The sequence below is a fragment of the Pteropus alecto genome, unplaced genomic scaffold (genome assembly GCF_000325575.1).
Source record: "Pteropus alecto unplaced genomic scaffold, ASM32557v1 scaffold213, whole genome shotgun sequence".
Classification (NCBI taxonomy): domain Eukaryota; kingdom Metazoa; phylum Chordata; class Mammalia; order Chiroptera; family Pteropodidae; genus Pteropus; species Pteropus alecto.
The window spans coordinates 4,822,290-4,843,897 of record NW_006434829.1 but is presented as its reverse complement, the minus strand read 5'-3'; the positions used below and the strand labels follow the sequence as shown (position 1 = coordinate 4,843,897).

General features: G+C 46.5%; 1 protein-coding gene across 1 annotated transcript in view; it reads left to right on the top strand.

Moving 5' to 3' along the window:
- Window positions 1–6: 6 nt before the first annotated feature.
- The window catches only part of MLXIP (MLX interacting protein), a 51,140-nt gene continuing 29,538 nt past the window's right edge, over window positions 7–21,608 (top strand). Inside the window, exon 1 of the mRNA XM_015587975.1 lies at window positions 7–237. Coding sequence (XP_015443461.1) covers window positions 71–237 — 167 coding nt within the window. The 5' untranslated portion in view covers window positions 7–70. The remainder of the gene's footprint in view (window positions 238–21,608) is intronic.

Here is a 21,608-nt window from a genome sequence, read left to right as displayed (position 1 = left end):
GCCGCCCCGGGCCGGACCGGGCCGCGACGAGCCTCCGCGCCGCCAGCAGATCATCCACAGCGGCCACTTCATGGTGTCGTCGCCGCACCGAGAGCACCCGCCCAAGAAAGGCTACGATTTCGACACGGTCAACAAGCAGACGTGCCAGACCTACAGCTTCGGCAAGACCAGCTCCTGCCACCTGTCCATCGACGCCTCGCTCACCAAGCTCTTCGAGTGCATGAGCCTGGCCTACAGGTAGGGACCCGGCGACCCCCGGCAGGCCCCACCTGTCCAGCGGGACATCCCCCTTTGACAAAACACGCGTTGGGGGCTGGGCCGCCTGAGGAACCCCTTGACTTCACGCATTCCCTTTGGGTCTCCTTCGGGAGGGTTTTCGGGTCTGGGGTCCTCAGCGGAAGCGAGAGGGGCTGGGGTCCTGGCCTGTCCCCCTGTCAGCAGTGCTTGGGTTCTTCCGGCTTCATGTTCCCGTATCCAGGCCCTCCCTTCCAACGTCCCGAGGCCGCCGATTTTGGCAAAGAAAGAGGTGTAAATACTGTCTGCACCTTGTGTCACTCGACTGTATCCACCTCTTCGCCTGAACGCTTTGTGTTGCCAGCAATATCGAGTCGTGGTTGAGACCACCTGTCCAGGAGTGGGTTAAGCTGGCTTCCAGCCCTTAATGGTTGTGTAAGATCTCCCAGCCCCGTTTCCTCCTTTCTGAAGAGGGGATGACAGTCGGATCTGCCTCCACGGGCTGTGGTGGGGATGGAAGGAGATAGATAAAGTGCTTATTCCCGTGTCTGGCGCAGAGCTAGATGCTCCATAAATGTCAGCTCCTTTTTTCTGTTCTCCCAGCAGAGGAAGGCTGGGTCTCCTCACACCCCCTTCATTGGGAAGCCCTCTCCCAACTTGCGCGGGGTGGGGGTGGGGGTGGGGATGAAGGGGGCGGGCTGGGTGTCTCCTAGGAAGACTTCTGGGGCCACAGCCGTTGGAGGTGCAGTCTGTCCTCCTGGCAAGTTGGAGGCTTCTCGGTCCGGCCCTGAAACGTTATATGGGGATGTCAGTGCTTAGGGCAGGCATCCCAGGCACCATCCCGACGGGTTCCGCTGTGGGCGAGGTCTCTTTCCAAGTCCCAGAAGTACCTGGCCCTCACGGCTTAAAACACCTTTCCACTCTCTGCCTTCCTCAGTGTGTGTTCGGTATTTGCTTCAGGTACCTTCTGCCTCAGCAGAACTTTTTGGGACCAGCTGCAGTGCAGAGCAGACCCAGCTCATGATGGGATCTCTGCTAAGTGGGGGTTATTGCTTTAGTAGCTGGACTGTCTTAAGTCTACTCTGCAGGCAGCACAGGAAAAGTTTCCTAGGAGATTCTAGAAACTGTAAAGAAGAGTAGGAACATTCCTCCCCTCCCCCTCCCGTTTTCCCACATTTTTTTTTGGAGAGCCGTGAGCCCGGAATATATCCAAGTTAAAACATTACACATTTACCTGAAGTTAAAACTCTAGATACACAGCACCGGGTGACATTTACCTCCTGTGGAATAAATGATTAGTCAACTTGTTCCTTTGTTATGTTCCTGAAATGCCCCCACCCTCCCATTTCCTCTCTCGAAGCTTTCCTTAATGGTTTGTTTGCCGGCGGGATGCAGGAGGGGTTACCCGTTGGCTTCCCCCCAGCCCCCTGTGGTCCAGGGTCCGGCTGTGCTCAGCTTCTCTGGCCTTGCCGCTTGGAGCTGCCACTGAGCCTGTGAAGATGTTCTGTTCTTTTTATTTTCTTCTTTTCTTTTCCTTTTTTTTTTTTTTTTTAATTTAAAACCAGTGGTATTGAGATTGCAGCCCCCTGCCTTCTTTTAGCCCTGCTAACTCCATCTCAAATTTTAAGCACTTTCATTGGAATCAAACCCACCTAGAATGTAGCATATGCTCCAGTGTGAGAGAGCCCTTTCACACAAAACTAGAGGTGAAAGACAGGAATGTGTTTTATTAAGAGAACTTAATCCTCTTCTTTATTTTAATATAAACTCCTCCATGTACAGGGAGAGAATGGATGACTGAGTAGCAGGAGGCATGGGTTAGAAAGCTCTCGCCTAAGCTCTGCTAAAGGAAAAATAAACCCTTTGCCTTCAGTTTGGATAACCTAAAGGCATATTAAATAACACCAAGGAATTTTAGTAATGGCATTTTCCCCCCCACTTCTTTCAAAAATACTTTGGCATTGGCCGTTTCTCAAATAACTGTCTTCGTTGCAAAATGTACCCTTAGTTTGGTTGGAGGCTTACCTTGCTCTCCAGCACCTCCCGCCCGCCGCGTGCACCCGTCCTGCCACTACAGGCCCCCAGTGGATAGATATCTGCCGAGCGATTTCTCATGAAGATGCTCTTTGTCTCTCTGTGTGAAGCTGGTTTGGACAGCCCTCGAGTCGAGCTGGCAGTGTGGAACTTTGGTACAGATTGACAGAGAAATGACTCAAAACCAGTTTTCTGGGCTGGAGCCTCTGGCACAGAAAGCACGAGAACCGAAGGGAGTTTCTGACCTCAGCTGTCCCATCGTGACCACTGGCTGTAGAGAAGTAGGGTTGCGATGGGGGGCAGCGAGGGAAGTCTTAACTTCTGACTTCCCTCCGGGCGGGGTCTGAGCCTTCACCACTGTTTCAGGCTTTCTCCTCCTTGGCCGAGGGAAGGCCAGCTGGGCCTCCTCTTATGTGTGACTGTTTCTGGCCTGGGCTTTCTAACTTCGACTTCCTGTCTGTCCCCTGGCCTCTTAGTTCTAGCTGCCTTACTCTCCCTGGTACACCCTGTGCTTTTTTTTGGTTTGGTTTCCTGTTAGCTGCTGCCTCTCAGCTGTTTCCAGATGAGGCTCAACAGCTCTCTGGGGGAGGAACCAAGTGCAAGGGAAGTTGCGGTCATTTTTTCCCTGGTCCTGTGAAGTGGTATAGGGATCCGAATGTCATCTGTCCCCGAACATGCCAAGTCCTGGACTCCCGAGGGGTCTTTGGCAAGACCCGACTTTGGGTGAGGTCATAGGGCATTTGAGGAATCGGGACCGTGTGAGTGGCCGGCGGCCCGCCCGGGTAAGTAACAGTGCCGATGGTATTCCGGCGTCATGCAGCTGCCTCAAAACCCATGGCCTTCCCTCTCTGTGGTGCCAAGTACCCCTCTCGCAGAACATCCTGTTTAGTCCGGCAACGTGTGCTTAATGATTGGGACGTTTTGGAGGAGAAAGAAATCGCCTTTTCCCAAGGCGAAATTTAGATGCTAGAAGCTTACGTTTTCTGAGCGTTTCTGTTTACCACTGTAAAATGGGGAGGATAAAACTTCCCTGCAGGGTGAGCAGGAGGATTAACTGAGATCACGTCTGTGAGTGTGTCTAGTACCTGGCAAATAAGAGGCAAGAGGAGGTATGACAGGCGGAATCCAACTCCGCATCCTCGTTCAGCTGCCATTTATTAGGGGTCCAGGTTTCTCATCTGTGAACTAAGGAAAGATCTGACTGGGGTCTTTTAGTGTGACTTTCAAATGTCTGCTTGACAAATACTAAATAGACACATTCTTGGTTTGCCTGTACTTTCGAAGGCGCCACAATGGAGCTGTGTACTCCAGAACATAGTTCATGGTTCTTGCCCTCTTAGCGTTTTAAGGAATGTCACACATGTAAATCACCCACACGGATTCTGAACACATCTAGTGTATAGTTTTCTGCGGCTGGTTTGGTTTCACTTCCCTACCTTTTTCTGTACCTCTTTAATAGGGAGCCTAGGTGTGAATGCCTGGCGAGGTGAGCGATTGTCTTCTTATATTTAGAGATAAGCAGTAGCTTTCTGCACAGTGGGTTTCTACTGAACTAGAGATTCAAGGAGACCTTTTAATTCGGGCCTGTAAGATAGCCTTTGGATCTAGGTTTCTAGATTGTGGCCCTGTCTATGTGTGCCCTGTACAGTAACCCGCTGTTCCTGACCCAAGGCAGGAGTCTCTGCCAGACCTAAGGAATGGCAGGGATTGACGGCTGAGCACTGTGCCCTCCACGTTTTAAGTTTTCAGTAGAGGAACTTCCTAATGCGAGGCCTGGGAACTAGTCGTAGGTGGGAACCATTCACACAAGGACTAAATTAGTGTTGTTCTTCCGCATCCATGCCAAAGACAAGCAGTTTTTCTTCTCTTGTGCTTTCTTCAGTCCTTAGTCATGTAGTCATGAGTCCTTAAAGGGCTCACACTGAGATGGCGGCGAGGGCCACAGGCGAGAAAGACAGGCTCTGTCCTCGAGGAGCTCACAAACAGGGTGGGGGACAGACGGTCAGACAGTTGTAGAATGATTAGCAAGGGCTGTGCTAAAAAACTGGAGCCGGGCCTGTGGCAGTACTGAGGAAGGGGCCGAAACCAACAGAGAGGAGAGGAGAAGAGAGAGGGAGGGGGTGGGGAGAGAGAGAGAGATAGAGAGAGAGAGAGAGAGAGAGAGAGTGAGAGAGTTTGTTTATTTGCTAGGGCAGGAGAAGAGAAGAGAATTCATACTTATTAAGCAGCTACTTTGTCCTAGATTCTCTTTACATTACCGAAAGCAGTTTTTACAGTAACCCTCTCAGGTAGGTGATAGTAAAGTTCTTACTTTTCACATTAAAAAAAGGTAAGAAAATCTGAGCTTAAAAGTTCATTTGACCTGTCACCGAGAGGTTAGGCAACTTGTCCAAGACTGTCTGGAGCTGCAAAGTCACTTCTCTTATCTGCTCACAAAAGCCCGCGATTTTGTGAGAGGAGGTGAAAGTGCCAGGTCCTGCACTGCCCTGGGGCTGCTCCGGCCTTCCCTGCCCCCCCACCCCACCGCTCAAGCCCCACCCTTCCTGAGCACTGGGTGCCCTACTAAACCTTCCCAAAGAGAGTGAACACTGCGATCCCCTGTAAGTCCACGACCCTTACTGACCCACCTGTACCCTTACGTAAACCTGACCTACCAGGATTCCTGCCGTCTTCACCTTTGATTTTCCCACAGAACCGAACCGTTTCTGGTGCATACTGGATGATCAAAAATATATATGGAGTTGAAAAGGGCTCACCGCTGGTGAACCTGGTTTATCTTGAGCTGCGCAAAGACAAACAGTCTCTCCTTGGAGCAGTGCTTTAAGGGATGTTGGTGGAAAGCGGAACAACAGGCTCCGTGCTTTTGCTAGCTGGTGTTTGTATTGTGGCCCTTGTGGTCTCGTGTGGTAGGTAGATTAATCCCGCCCCTCAAAGACATGAGATCCTAATCCCCAGAACCTGTGAGTATATGAGGTTACTGGCAAAGAGGTATTGAAGTTGTTAATCAGCTGCCTTTAAACGGGGAGATGATTTTGGATTATTTGGGTGGGCCCAGTGTAATTTCAAGGGTCCTTAAAAGTAGAAGTCAAAAGAGAGAACCAGAGCAGTGGGAGAACTCGGTCTAACGTTGCTGACCTTGAAGCTGGAGGAAGAGGCCGCAAGCCGAGGAATGTGGGCCACCTCTAGAAGCTGGAAAAGGCGAGGAACAGATTCCCTTAGCTCTCTGGAAGGAATACAGCCTTGCTGATACCTTGATTTTAGCCAGTGAGACCCATTTCAGACTTTTCGCCTCCAGGACTACAAGATAATAAACATATAGCGTTCTAAGCCATTTTGTTGTCATTTGTTATAGCAGCAATAGGAAACTAATACAGGCTGGTTTCAGAAGTTTTTGAGGTAATGTTTTTAAGCACATAACCCAAGTGTAACCCAAGACTTGTCTCTTTCTCTACCACAGCAGGGCACAGCATCCTGCCTGGAGTTCTAGCAAGTTCCGCCGAGTGTATCAGGCACTAGTTCCGGGGGTTTCGCGATCAGAGGACCCTCATAGTAAAAAGAAAAGTCCGTAAAGTGAACCTTATCCTTGCTCCCAGTACGAGTCCTAGAGTAGGTATTGTAGGAAGTTAATTTTACTGATTTTTAAGGATTCATATATGGCCGACGAAAAATTCAGTGTGAGCTCCCGTTCCCTGGAATTTACTTTTTGGATATAATATAATATTTGCAGTCCAGACAGCAAATAGCTTAGGTAATATTTTCCGTCTTTTGTTGGAATTCTGTTTATAGTTGAAATTCCAGGCCATAGGACTTGCGTTTCAGTCAGAGTTCTTTGGCGGCATGTGTCGGGGACCCCCTTGCACTAGCCCACGTAATGGGGGTTTACTGGAAGCATCAGGCAGGGTGCCGATATCCCATAATTTCAGGATTCCTAGAACGGCCAGCCTTCGGTAAAAGTGCAGCCGGGTTCCAGGCAGCTCTGGGTCCTCGGCAGGGGGAGTTTGCCTCTCCTTACCGGAACCCTGCCTTGAGGCGACTGGGCTCCTCTCTCAGCCTCCGCTTCTCCCGCGGTCTCCTGCTGCCAGCTGGCTCTTTCACCTGTGGTCCTGTTCTTTGCTTCTGTCTATGGGAGCTTTTGCTTCGGCCTGGCTAGGGCCTGCCCGTGGCCTGTGTTTCACATACAGACCTTGCTGAGAGCTTCCTTACCATCAGCCCTCTTTGCCAGGTGCCTAATTAAATTAGCCTCATAGCCTCCTGTTCAGATGTTTGAGAAGGAGACGAGCTGGCCCGTCCGTCTCTGAGCAGAACCTCATCAACCACAGTGTGCATCCGGCCGTGGTCTTTGGACCGGCCGCCTTCAGCACAGGTGCTCCTTCCTTCCAGAAGTATTAATCAGGCCTCTGCTGTGTGCCGGGCGCTGCTCTAGCCCTTGGGGATACAGTAGTGAACAGGGAGGGAGTCACCTCCCCTCAGGGAGATTACGTTCTAGTCGGAGAATCAGTAAGCAAGTCAGATTTGTATTGTCTGCACAGTGAAGGATATAAAGCAGGAGAGAAGATGGCGAGGGATGGGGATGGGGGTGGGCAGATACTGTATCTCAGCCGGTCAGGGAAGTCTTCTGAGGAGGTGACATTTCAGGTTGAACTGAAACCTGAGTGGCTAGTCATTCCAGGAGGTAAAAGAGCCCAAGGCAAAAGCCCGAGGAGGAATGAACTTGGCACTGGCCTGGGGCTAGAAGGAAAGCCAGCAAAGCATAGCTGGAATATTGAGGACCGGAGTGAGTGGTCGGGAAGACTGAAGAGGGCAGGGGCCATGGTGAGAAGTGAGGAAATTGTGCTCATCGCACTGGGGAAAATGGCTCGTTGAGGCTGCTCCGTGGAGACTAGTCGATAGGAGGCCAAGAACGGAAGCTCGGGGACCACTTGGGGCAGTGATTCAGGTGGGTTTTGAACTTGCTGATGGATTGGACATGCGGGATGAAAGAAAAAGAGGAATTAACAATGACCGAGGTTTTGGCCTGCGCCCCGGGGGCCCTTACTGAAAAGAGGAAGCAGGGAAGTCTGTTGCACTGAGGACAGCTCTCTGTTCTGCGCACTGAAGTTGGCTTCTGTGGGCCACCCTGACAGCTGGAGCTGTGGGTGGGCCAGCTTTCTTGAAAAGCGGCTGTGTAGGGGCACCACTGTTGCCCAGTGAGGTCCTCACAGCCAGAGCAGTTCTCCACTTAGCTCCGACCAGTCCAGGTGCCCTGGATTCTTCCAACCATGCTGCTCCATGCCCCCCTATCTCTCCTGCGTCCCCCCGCCCTCACCCCCAACCTCTTCTGTGGCTCATGGAGGGGCCGACTGGGGATGAGAGGTTTTGGAGTTTCAAGTTGATATTCAGAATGTAGTCTTTTTCTGGCGAAATATATACTGTGATATATTCCGAGTGATATTTTTTACTCACTTGGGTCTGGCTGTGGTGGAGAAATACCGCCTGGTCTTGAATGCCCTAAAAAAGACTTCTCTAAATCTAGCGTTCTTAACAAATTTAGGGTTGGACTGTATCATCGGAAAAATCTTCTAGAAGGAGGCAGTGTAGAAGAGGTATTTTGGTAACTCCAGAAGGGTGTCCAAGATCTAGAAAAATAATTCCAGAAACAGAATTCCTTGTCGTTAGCTTTTGAGTCTCGGAAGTGAACATAAAGAGTCCGACGGAGTAACAGTGAAGAGTTAAGCCAAGGGGGCGCATGGTGAGGGGCCGGCAGAGGAGCCACTGGGAGGAGGGGGTGGGGTTTGAGTTGGGCTGGACAGGGGAGACCATGGGGATTTTAGCCACAGGATTTCACTGTTGAGGACTGTTCCCCAGGTAGGAGAATCGTTTGGAAAGCTGGTTAGGGTCCCTTCCCTCTGCGGTTAGCGGGCATGAGGAAGAAAGTGGCTTCTTTTGGTCAGTCACCATGAGACAAACTCTGTCATCAAAACAAAAATACAGCTTCTTACGAGAAAGTAGGGGGATTAACTTAGTTTCCAGATATTTACCCAATATTCTAGGGTAAAAAAAAGAATCTAAAGAATCTCTTCATATGTCTGCTTACAAATGGACTACCTTGTCTTAGGGGACTCACCCAGGTAGCTTGATATTGAGCTTTAGAGAAAGTTGATTTATAAATCCCTTTATTTAAATTGAACACTTGCAGTGAATTCTTAAAACAATATATGGTTATATTAGTTTACTGTTTTAAACAACTGTTTTCTGGTTGAGTAGCAGGGTCTTTTAAATTGCCTCCTTTGTTCTTTAAATTATTAAGCAGGTCTTCTACGTAGGAACAGGGCAATTTTACCCACTTGTACAGACAAATTGTTTTTTAGCAACTTTATGGAGGTGTAATTTATATACTATAAGTGTACTCATTTTAAGCGTGCAGTTCATTGAGTTTTTCCTTGTGCATTCAATGCTCACAATCTGGTCTTAGAACCGGATTCCGTTGCCCCGTTAAGATCCTGTCGGTCGCCCCACTGGGATCCCACGTGCCCATTTGTGTCTAATCCCGATTCCCACCCAGCCCCAGACAGCCACCGATCTACTGTTTTTGTCTATGGATTTGCCTTTTCTAGACATTTCACATACATGCACTCATTCTGTATGTGGCCTTTATGTCTAGCTTTTTTCCACTTAGCGTAATGTTTTCAGGGTTCACCCACGTTGAAGTACATATCAGTATTTTATTCCTTTTTATTGCCAGATAGGATCTCATTGTATTAATATGTCACACTTCGTTTATCCACTCATCGACAGACGTGTTTTTGAGGGAAACCTTGTACCTTCTTTATTTGGGTGTTGACTTCCCATTTCCTGTAGCAGAGTTCTGTCGCAGATTTAGATAGGGACTTCCTTACGAGGTGCGACTGGGACGTGGCGGTGAACGTGGCGGAACGATCATTGGGCTGGACAACACTGCACTGTGGAGCCGCTGGTTGAGAACACATCACTCAGCGCCTCTAAGTCGTCGTGTCCTTAACTAAAAAAAAAAAAAAAAGCTGGGGACAAAGGGGTTCAACTAGAATCATGGGTACTCACCTTAGTTTTCTTCTACAGACCTTATGTTTGTAGAGATATTGCCTTAGAAACAAATCGCATCAGGCAATAAGAAGGAACAAACTGCTGGTGTGTGCATGAACATGGATGAGCCTCAGAGACACGCTGAATGAAATAAGCCCGATTTCCACTCACGTGGCGTTCTAGAGCAGGCGCACCAGGACGTGCCTCTGAGGGAGGCTGGAGAGTGGGCTGACTGGGGAGCGACTAGGGAGAAGTTTCTAGGATGATGGTAGTCTTGATAGGGGATTTGTCAGAACTCTTCAAATTGAATGATTACACTTAAGATTTGTGCATTTTATTGTATGTGAATCTTACCAGAAACTGAAAGAACCGATTGTGACAAATACTGAACTCTGGTCAATGTTATGCGTGCTGACATGTTAGGGGTGAAGTGTACTCATGTCTTTGTCTTACTTTGAAATGCTTAAAAATGGTGGCTCTTACACTCTTTGCTCTTAGGACCCCTTTGTGCTTTTCAATATTGAGAACCCCAAGGAGCTTTCGTTTTGTGCATTTTATCTATTGATATTTACTGTGTTAGGAATGAAAACAGAAAACTTTAAAATATTAAAGCGTTTAAAAAATAGCAAACCCATTACATGTTAACATAAATTACGTTTTTTGTTGTTTTTTTTTTTAGAAAATAACAGTCCCCCCAAAATAATTAGAAAAGTGACATTCTTTTACATATTTGTGAATCTCTTTAATGTTTAGTTAGAACAGAGCTGGATGCTCATCTGCTTTTGCATTCATCTGTGGTGCTGTCACGTCTGGAAAACTTCACTGTACACTCCTGAGAGAATGAGAGTGAAAAAGGCAAATAACCTCAGGATTATTTTGAAAATAATTTTGATATCAGGGACCCCCAAAAGGGTCTCAGGGATCCTCAGGGGTTTCTAAATAACACTTTGAGAACTGCTTAAATAAAATGGGTTGATGGATGGGTAGATGAATTTGTGATAGAGTAAATATATTAGTGTCAATTGTAGCATCCAGGTGGCGGGCACGTGGGTGTTCACTGTACAGTTCATTCAGTCTTTCTGTGCTGGAAAATGTTCATAATGTTAGAAAAATGAGGAAGATCGCATTTATTTAGAGTCACCACTGTGGCTTTATCATGGGCAAATAAATGCTTTTTACTATCGAAAATAGCCTTTGGAATGAAGCACCATCCCAGCCGCAGCGTGGGTGACAACATCGCGATGAGCTAAGAAGCCAGACACAGAGGACCACCTGTCGTCATCCCATGTATGTGAAACGTCCAGAATAAGCAAACCCACAGAACAAAAGATAGGGTAGTGGTTGCCGGAGGAGAAAGGGATGCATAGTTATGGCTCATGAGTATGGATTTTTTTGAGGGGGTGATGAAGATGTCCTAGAATTAGAGAATGGTGGTAGCTGAACATCTCTGTGAATATACTAAAGCCCACGAACACGTTTAAAGGGTGGATTTCGTGGTGTGTAAACTATGTCTCAATAAAGCTGTTATGTAGAGAAATATTCAAAACAGTTCAGGTTTTCAGCGTTATCTTTAGGGACTCTGACTTGGGAAGCCCGTACGAATGTATGATCTTAAAGATCTTGAATATGTCCATGTCCAGAAATTCCCTGATTCTCTATCTTTCATCTCTTCCGTGCACAGTGAGTGAGTTGTTGGGAAAGCGAGCGGGCTGCCCTGAGCGTTTCCCCTACATTAAAATCCACTCCGGAGTCGGCCCTGCCAGCACGCCCTGCGGGGCGCCGGATCGCCCTCTGTAAGGTTATCCTGTTAAGACCTTTTTCCCTCTTTGTCGGTCAGGGGTCATAAACCAATGCCCACAAGGGCCAGGAAGTAAAGTGGGCCATCTGTAAGGCTAAGAGGACCTTCGCTCTCTTTTCTTTTCTGCCTTCGGATAAAATCATGGTTACAGAGAAAATTTTTTATTAAAACATACGTTCATAAATTGGAATGACTTGGTTGACGTGATGGAAGGCGGTAGGGAGCGGTGGGGTCTGTGGTGAATCAGTGTCTTTGCCTGGTCTAAAAGGCGCGGTTCCAGGTGATTCTTGCTTTTTGGGAATGTGAGCCCAGTGTTACGAGATCTGGCATATTTGAAAAATTGGAAGAAATCTAAATTTGTATGTGAGCTGTACTTTGAAGTTTTGGTCCAATCTATAATTCACTGTTTGAGAGCAGGTATTAGGTATTCCGGGGAGAGAATTTAATCCAGGTTGGATCTAGGTTAGAAGTGAGTCTTAGCCTAAGACATAGAATGTGTTGTGCTGTTTGCTACAGGTCAGCTCTGGCACAAGGAAAATCTTTTCAGGTGTTCTCATTCTTATGTGGACCTTTTGCTGGGTCTCTGTTAAAAGTCACAGGACCATAATTTTCTGAATACAAAATCTAAGGCTTCCTGGTATACCCCGGAGATATGCATGCTCCTAGTAGACAGTTACTCTGAGTTATGAGGAACTTGGGCAGTTATTTAAATAATCTTGCTCTGGAGGTGGAGGGTTGATTTTCCGTTTCGTGAAATTCTTGGACCACCGTACATAGGTACTCTTAGCTCAACGTTCCATTTCTGAGTGTTACCCCTTAACTTCACCGCCGTGCTTGACTGGGGTGGGCCTGTTTCATGAGGTGATTCTGGGGTGAAGGAAAGAAGTAACAATTTGACTTAACTCCAGACAGTTGATTTGGCTATAGTTGAAACAAAATTATAACTTTGTCATACTGAGGCACTGCTCTCTCTCTTGGCTGTTATTTAAAGTTTCTAACCTATACATTTGACCTTACATTACAGGCCTCTATTTTTACTTCCTCAGTGTAAGCGTGCGTATATGTGTGCATGCATGTGTGTTTGAGGTTGAAGGAGCAGACATGCCCACATTAGAACCCTCCCCCCACACACATGCTCACACACATAAATACAGCCATGCAGCCGCCTCGCGCACGTTCCTTATGCTCCCTAGCTCTCACGTTTTCTATCCATATTTAATCTGATCTATAATGGTGTTGGCAGATAGCTGAATGCTTCTTAAATGCCATAACTCTGCTTCTAAGCCAAATGAAGATAGAAGCTGGATTTATCAGAGGTGCACTGCTTCCTCTGCTGACACATATTCACTGAAAATCTGGGGAATTTTTCCTCTAAGCGTAGGACTTACTTTTTGGAATTTGACTGTATTTTCAGGCCTCCTTCCAGGAAAAAAATTCCATCACACAGAGATAGCCAGTGTCAGTTCCCTAGTGTGTATACTTCCAGACCTTGTGGGTTTTTCTTTTTCTTTTTTAGCATGGTGAGTGTATTTTATTTTTTTTTCATTTAATAGATTGTGAATACCTTTCCAAGGCCCCAAATAATTATCTGCAATATTTTTTAGTGGCCGAATAGTATTTCATTATGTAGATGTACTGTTATTTATTTAATCCCTCTCTCCTGGTCATTGATAATATGTCATGGTATTTGTGTATAACTATAAGGTGTTTCTGACCCCTCTTCTGTTCATCTCTGTCACTACCCCGGGTTGGCTACTTTCTCTGAAAATGTCCCTCTACCTCCTCCTTCTTCCCGACAGAACTAACCCTTTACCCTGAGAACCATCCAGTAGGACTCTTGAAGAAAGGTGGCAGCTGGCATTACCTGCCTGCCCTGTCGCACCTTTCCACCCTCATCCCAAAGGTTTGTGTGGAGGAGGGTGGTAAGCAGGTACACAGCTGCAGAGTAGCCTTTGTTCTGTGCCCTGGGCCGCTGATAGGAAAGTTCCTTGCATTTTCACATGTGTCCCAAAGACCTGCAAGGGGGCAGGGTACATAATAAATAGTGTCTGACTCAAGCGTCAGCAGCATGTACGCCTGGACTGAGCTCCAAGCTTGCATGTCCATGTCATGCCTGCTGGCCGACAGACCCCAGAGGCCAGGGCTTCGCAGGGATGTGAGCAGGTGGATGCATCCCTTGGCCTCTCGTTCACAGGGAGGGAGAGTGTGGAGCTTCAGGAAAGACTAGGATTCCAGCTGTGAGCCTGCACAGCTGTGGTGAGCTCCCATGTGATGGGGAGCGGATGGACGCATGTTTCTGCGAGTTACAAAACGAAACGCTAGGATACCTTAGTACTTGGAAGGAAGAGCTGACTCAACTTTCTGGAAAACGATTTGAATACTTCCTGTTACATCAAGTCCAGAGATGTGCATCTCTGGCTTTAGCGACCTTACTCAGCAGCTTGCTTGATCAGCTGCGGGGTGTCTGTGCTCCTGTCTGTCCCCCGATCTATACTGCTGACAGAGTGTGCTGGAGGGGCTGGGTTAAGACCTGAGGACTTTAGGTTTTAAAAACTGCATCTGGTCACTGACTCCCGAGGCCCAGTGGAGGGGCTAGGCTGCCCCATGGCACCCACAGGCAGCGGCTCCGTTCCAGCTCAGAACTCCTTACCGAGGCCTCCTCTCCGAACCCAGCAGAGCCTGGCCCTGGCCTCCTGGCTCTCTCCCTCAGGCCGCTCACCTGTTTATCGGGCCAGTCTTTGTTTCCCTTCAGCTTTGGAATTCATAATTTTTCCCCCAAGAGAAACCTTGGCAGAAAGCTTTGTCCCATGAGAAAAAAAGCCTTATCATGAAAGTGAAGAACCCACTTACCAGCTTAGCCTCTGGCTTGTCCTTGGTGTTGTCCTTGTATGATACCTGAGAGCCAGCAGGCAGGTGCTGCTGGGGAGACTCACCTGTGGTCGGTGTGGCCTCCTCCAGATGCTTCTCTGAGCAGCCTGCCAGAGCACGGTTGAGCTGGCTTGGCCTGTAGGTTGCCAGCTGCTTTTTGCCCGATAACTTTGTTTGCTTATCTCTGTTTTTGCGCTTGTTGCTGGCTCCGTGGAGCTTTGGGTGTGTTTGTGCAGTACTTGGAGATGATTGCCCCTGATTTGTAAAATATGAATGAAGTAAGCAGGGCAGGGTGTGGTGTGAGAAATATTGTAATCGGCTGGTTCTCCCACCACCAGCCCCTCGGCCCCCCGCCCGCCCCCAGTTCTTTAGAATTTCTTTCTGTTTCTCACCCTAGAGGGCCCTGGGGTAGCAGCTTTCAGGCTCTCGTAAGGCTGGGAGCAGCCCTCAGGCTCGGTAGCTCTACGTCTTGGGGGTGCTGCCCCCACCGAACTGACCAGAACATCGACCCACCAGCACTGTAGAAAAGCTTGACATTTTAGTCCCTGTTCTTTGTTGGCTAAGATCACTGGAAATGTATCAATAAGTGAGACTCAAGTATGTCCCGGGAGCTCAGCTCCATGATGGGTCCTCTGTGACTGACGGCTGGCCTGCCCCTGCTGTGTCACATGGGTTGGCTGGTGTTGGTTAAAGTGCGCTACTTACTTTTCCTCCTTGTAGTGTCGCGGACTCATCGAGTCCAGGGGGTAGAAAGGAGGAGAAGAGGGCAGGCTTTTCACCTGGCTCTCATTGGGAGGTTGCAGTCTCTTGACAAAGCCATCATTGTTTTGAATAAAGCACCAGTTGGTTTGGTTCGTGTCGCTCCAGTGCCCTGACACTGGCTGCTTCTCTTCCACCTCAGCCGCGTTCCTGGGGCGAGGCCGGGGAGGACTGCCTGCTCCAGAAGGGGAGCCCGCTTTCCCCTGCCCTCTGTGCTCAGCCGCATCCGAGGCCGACCGGTTAACCATTCCAGAATAGACAGCTGTCTCCTGCTCAGTGGGCATCCCAGGCCACTCCCAGCCCCCAGCTGGGCGGCAGCCATCGTGGCCTCTTGGCACGGAGCCTCTGGGAATCAGGCTGCTTGCTTGTGCCCTCAGCCTCACTTGGCACTAGCCTGCCCCGTACAGGAGACCACCTGCTCTGGCCAGGTTCCCCACCTGCTGTCACGGCTGACCTTCCCGCCAACCTTTTGGCCTGGCATCTGCCCCTGTCATGTGTGTGATGCTTCAGGCTACAGAGTTAATGTGTAGAGTGAATAATTCCTCTAGCTGGACTCCCAGGTGCAGTCTGAAGACTGGGAGCCGAAACTCGGTGTTTGGGTTCTTTCTGGTGCTGACTAGGTCGCTTTGTCTCTCCTCTGCCCTCGTCCAGTTTCATATTTGTGTGGTCAGATCAGTCATCTCAGCTGTCCTTGTGGAAATCCCAGCCTCACGGTGAGGGCTGAGGGCGGCAGGAGCTCACATAGGGGTGGAGGTAGCTCTCACAGTAGAGAGGAGATTCAGACTCCATTTCCTCCGGAGTTGGGAGCTCATCGATGGCTCTCCAGATACAGAGTGGTTGCAAAGTGGCATCTGCAGAACGTAGGAGAAATGCAGAGTGTGGTAAAAAAAAAATATTTTTTAAAGACTCTGGACCTAGACAGCCAAGTTAAAGTGCTTTTTCTCAAAGATGGAGCTCCAAAGGCAGGAGGTGATCGTACGCGGTAGACAGAGCTGGTTGGGAGGGTGGCAGGATGAGATGACCTCATCTACAGGGTTCCTACTCGACATAGCCTTGGGAACCACCCACGTGGTACAACTGGAAGAGCCCAGAGGAATCTATCAGTACATCTAAATCACTTCTTTAGTTCGGTCTTTTGACTTTTGTGCCATTGAAGCTCGGTAGCTATTAACATATGTTTGCAAAAATATCCTGTTTGTCTTCCTTGTCTTAAGGATAGAGATGCTTTCGCTATAAGCCAGTTCTCCAGATCACATCGTTTATTTCATTAGTCATCTCTTTTATAAACTTAGATATTTTTAATGGAAAGTAGAACTCTCAAATGCATGATCTTCACTGCTTCTTGAACATATTGACTATAATAACTTTTAATTACTTAGAAACCTATATCTGAGTATTATTTATTGTATTTTTATAATAACCTCTTGATTTTCTTGCTCCTCTACCCAGTGATCTCGGGCTCTCTTGTGGGTTTGGTTTTCAGATCTTTAATAATTGTCCCCTCCGGGCTGTTGGCTGCCACTGGCTCTGCAGTGTTTACCACTTACCCTCCCTTTTTGTCTGGTGCCTCCCACTTTCTGTTGGTTTGCATAACTTGTTAAATTGAGTGTAAAATAAGAGTAATTAACTTAGTGAGGGTTTAGAGCCTCTGAATCAAGTGCACAGACCTTTATTATCTATCTCGAATTTTTTCACTTTCTTCTGTATAACTAAATTAAGCTCTGGATAGCTATGAGATAATGCTATAGTATAAACTTGTCTTACAGAATAATCTTAAGCCGTTATTTATCCATTAAGTCACTGAAATTTGTTGACCATATTAACTCGTATGTATGATAGAAATTATCTTCAAATCATGGTAAAGGGCAAAGATATTAAACTCAAGAAAATTAGTGTATTTTTATTTCTGAAATGTGGCAAATAAAAATAGCTCCAGATGAACCTGATAAACTGTGTCCCCTGGGTAATCATCGAATATTACTTTCTATTAATTATGAGATAGAAGTTCACTTTTGCCCTTTTTCAGAGTGGAGATAGTTTTGCGGAGGTCCCTCCCCAACCCTCCTCCTCATATAGAAATGCTACTCATCGTCACATGGAGAAATCAAAGTTTCAGAAAGATAGAAACAAAGGAGCAGAATCCTCTGGAACACACTTCTTGGAGTTATATGCCCTGTTATTTTGTTTCTGTGTCCTGTTCACTTTTTTCTGTACCTGTGTAGGTAAAAATAGACCTACACGATCATTTTCCCTTGTCTTCTGAAGAGCAAAAGTTTTGAAGTCCAGTGTATTGCTTTTTCGTAGTCATGATTTTTGTGTCCTATTTAAGAAATCTTTATCAAACCCAAAGTCTCTAAGATTTTTTGTAAGGAAGTTTTGTAGTTTTAGCAGTTATATTTAGGACTCTGATCCATTTGGAGTTAATCTTTGTATATGGTGTGAGGTAAGGATTGAGATTCAGTTTACATAGTGAATCTTTTTAATCTGCTAATGTTCCTTTTCACAGCTCTTCTCATTCCACTTGTTTAATTATTTTCTTGAGATAAATTCTTAAATGTAAAGCTGTAAGATCAAAATGTGTTCACACAGAAATCTTTGATATATGTTGCCAGACTGGTTTTCAAAAGTTGTACTAATTAGAAAAGACAACCCCCAGAACGGGAGAAAATATCTGCAAATTATATATCTAATAAGGGATGTGTATCTAGAATATGTAAAAAACTATACAACTGAAAAATAAAAAGATAAACAACCCAATTAAAAAACTGGCAAAGGACTTGAACAGACATTTTCCAAAGGTGCACAGATGACCAATAAATGCATGAAAAGATGTTCATCATTTATCATTAGAGAAATGAAAATCAAAACCACCGAGATACTAATTCGCACCAGCTAGCATGTGATACGGGTTGGCAACTGCCATGGGAATGTAAAACGGTGTGGTGTGTGTGGAAAACAGTCGGGCAGTTCCTTAAAAAGTTAAACATAGAGGTACCATTTGTCCTAGCAATCACACACTAGGTAGATGCCCAAGAGAAAGGAAAGCGTATGTCCACACAGAAACTCGTGCACGAATGTTCACAGCAGCATTATCCACAATAGCCGAAAGGTGGAAATAATCCAAAGTGCCCATCAACTAATGAATAAATAAACAAAATGTGACTTATCCATACAATGAACTGTTATTCGGCCATAAAAAGGAATAGAATACTTGCTACAACATGAATGAACATTAAAGACATGAAGTAGAAGGAGCCAGTCACCAAAAAACCACGTATCATATGATTCTAATTATACAAAATGTCCAGAACGGGCACACATACAGAGAAAGTGGACTAGCAGTTGTTTAGGACTGGGAGGTGATGACTAAGGGGTATGACATGTCTTTTTGAGATATGAAATGTTGTAACATTGATTGCGGTGATAATTGCACAACTCTGTGAATCTACACTAAAAACCAGGGAACTGTACATTTTAAATGGGTGAGTTGTATGGTACATAAATGATATCCCAATAATGCTGTTACAAAAAAAAAAAAAAATCTCCCAATTCATAGTCCCCCTAGCACTGCATAAGAGAGCCCATTCCCCCACATCCTTCCCAACTCTGGGTGTCATTACTGTAATTTTAAAATTTAAATCAGCTCTATTGAGATTTAACATGTAAACAATAAAATTCACCTTTTAAAATGTACAGTTCTATAGTTTTAACAAATGTATGCACATGTGTAACCACTACAGCCAAGACAGAGAACATTTTCATCACCCCAGAAGGTTCCCTGGTACCCTTCCCAGGCATCCTTCCCCATCTGTGTTCTCTCACCGTAGATTACATTTGTCTTGCCTTCTGTTTTGTATAAATGGAATCATACAGTATGTACTCTTTTTGCCTGGCTTCTTTCGCTCAGCATGGCTTTAAGATTCATCTGTGTTGCCACATGTGTCAGTAGTTAATATTCCATTGCATGGATATACCAGTTTGTGTATCCATTCACCTATTGATAGACATTTGGCTTGTCTCCGTTTTATTGTTCAAAGCTGAATGTTCACGTACAAGTGTTGGTATGTACATACGTTTTCATTTCTCTTGGGGAAATGCTGGGTCATATGTAAGTGCATGTTTAACTTCATGAGAAAGTGCCAAACTGTTTTCCAAAATGTGTGCTGTTATTACTGTGCTTTTAAATATCTTTGTTAATCTGATAGGCAAAAAAAAATGGCATCTCTGGCGTTGTAATTTACATGTCTTTGATCTCTAGTGGGTTTATTATTCCCTGAATTTGACCATTTATTTTATATTTGTGAATTTCCTTTTGGTTTTTCTGTTTTGCTCTTTCTGAAGCTGGGATGTGGGTGCTTCTTTTTCCAATACTTTTTCAACTTTTTGTGATAAAAAAATCTTAGAAAAAAATTGGAAAATGGTACTGCCATCACCATTACAGCCACCACCTACAGCTACATTTGTTAACTTTTTGTCGTACTTGCTTTATGTATCTGTCTGACTTTCAGGTGGTTCAGGAAAAAAGTCAGAGACAGCATAACATTTATTCCTAAGGATAAAGATACTCACTTTTATAACCATTGTCATTTTCATGCCAAAGGAAATATTAATTCATATAATATAAATCTGTATTAAAATACTCCAGTTGTCCTCAAAACGTCTTTTGTAGCTAGTTTTTATGAATCAGGGCTCAGTTGAGGCTTATACTTTGTATTTGCTTTTCATCTCTTTAGCCTATTTTAATCTGGGATAATCCTTCCACCTTTTCCTCCTTGACATTGACTTTTTGAAGCAACCGGTGCAGTTGTCTTGAAAAATGGCCCCCATTCTGTATGTGTTTTCTCGTCGTGGTATTTAACATGTTCCTCTGTCCCCTGTGTTTCCTGTAAACCACATGTTAGGCCTAAAAAGCTTCATTACATTTAGGATCAGCATGTTTTTTTTTTCTTTTGTGGTGAGTGCTTCACAGATAGTCACATCAAAGGTCCAGAGATGTCAGGTTGTTCCATTTTTAGTGATGCTAAATTTGATCATTTGGTTAAGGTAACTGCCAGATCTCTTCATTGTAAAGATGTTTTTCTCTCTGCAACTAGTAAATGACGTACGAGCTTCACTGATTTTGTGGAACTCCTTAGACAGTGACGTGTTTTCACCATCTCCCTCAGTTCGGCACTTCTAATTCTGCTTATCGATTTTCTTATTTAGAAGAGATTCACTTTTATATAGTCAAACCACCAAATAATACGAATAATATTTTCCCCAAACTTCCCTTTCCTCAACCCCTTTTCTTGATTTCTCCCTGTCTTTCTCTCCCCTCTTGTTCTGCTTTCCTTCAAAAACTGGTGTGACGTGACAAAGCAGCTCTTCTTTTCCATCATCGTTTTGGACTACGGAGTCAGAACGACGCTGAACCTAAATGTGAGGCGTGGGTGGACTGGCGTTCCCCTCGCTGTCTCTTTTCCCCCAGGACTTGGCACACTGCGCTGCAGACCCCGTCCCCCTGGCAAGGTCGAGACTTTGATGCCTAAGGGCCAAACAGTCAGTGTTCTTGTCTTAACTTCTCTTATCAAAGCTCAGGATGAAGGAGGGAGGATTTAAACTCCTTGGCCTTCCCCTTCTTCATTGTTCCAACGGCCTTAAAACTAGTGCCTTAGCGTTCTAGGGCACCCATTTCTCATTTGGTACCCGTCATTATTCTTTCTTCTTATGAAGTCGTAGAGTTATGGACTTGGAGCTCGAAGAGGCGCAGTGGTCAGCTGCATTGCCAAACGTGGCTCCCCGGGCCTGCCCGTCTTCTCTTGCAGCGCCGGCAGTGTTCAGGGCCTCGCCTGCGCCCCAGCATCCCCCCTTGCTCCCTCTCCCGCCCCTGTGGGTTTTCCACTCTCTAGCCTAAATGTGCTTGATAAGGGATGTTACGGACAGGCGCACCCAAGAGCTGGCGATCAGTCGCCCAGCGGCAGCTTTGGGAAGTGAGGGGGCTGGGAGTGCAGGTGATGGGAGACCGTGAAACCCCCCAATTTCAATTTCCCTTGAAGAGCCATTAGGCTTTTCTACTATGTAGATACTCGTCTGTTGGGTAGAGTGAAATGTGCCAATAAAGGCGATTGTGTCTGTGCTTCAGATAGTGGTGGGCTTCGATTGCATCGTCATTGAAGAGTCTCTGAGCTCTAAATGGTAGTCCTCTCCTGCTCGCAAGGGCCTTTGCTCATCACGCAGCCCCAGCAGTCACTGGGAGGCTGGGCTGCTGTGGCCTAGAGGCCCGCAATTGGCGCTTCGTCACAGCGCAGGGAGCCAGAGCACTTCCCAACGCCCTGGGGAATGTCAGCTGAATGCGAAAATCCATTTCACTGAGAACTTCCTGTGTTCCTGTGTCTGGAACACAGGAAGTTCTCAGTGAGATGGATTTTCGCATGCATTTCATTCTTACCACAGCTCTGAGAAATAGGTTCCTCCACCCGCCAAAGAAATGAAGTTCAGAAAGGCCAGATGCCCAGGGCCGCGTGTTAGGCAGGTGGGGACACCATCATCTTGCCCGTCTCCCGTGGCCTGCGGCAGGTAACAGGGTGATTATGAAAGTGTCCTCCCTTGAGAAAAGCTGCTCGCGTACCTCAGAGTCAGCCCTAACGGGACAGCACACTGTGTCTCCACCGTGAAGGTGGCCTGGCCCGAGATTCTGCAGGTACCCGAATTCCTACGACATCAGGACCAGCACGGGGACAGGATCAGATTTCTGCAGTAAAATCTGGGATTTGACTTGAGAGCAGTCAGATGTTCGCCGTCCTCCTCACGCCAGGAGCGGGGAGCCCTCGCAACCACATGAAGACTCTGAAACTTTGCAGTTAAAAAATCAGTTCAGACAGTGGGCTTCAAGCTTCGT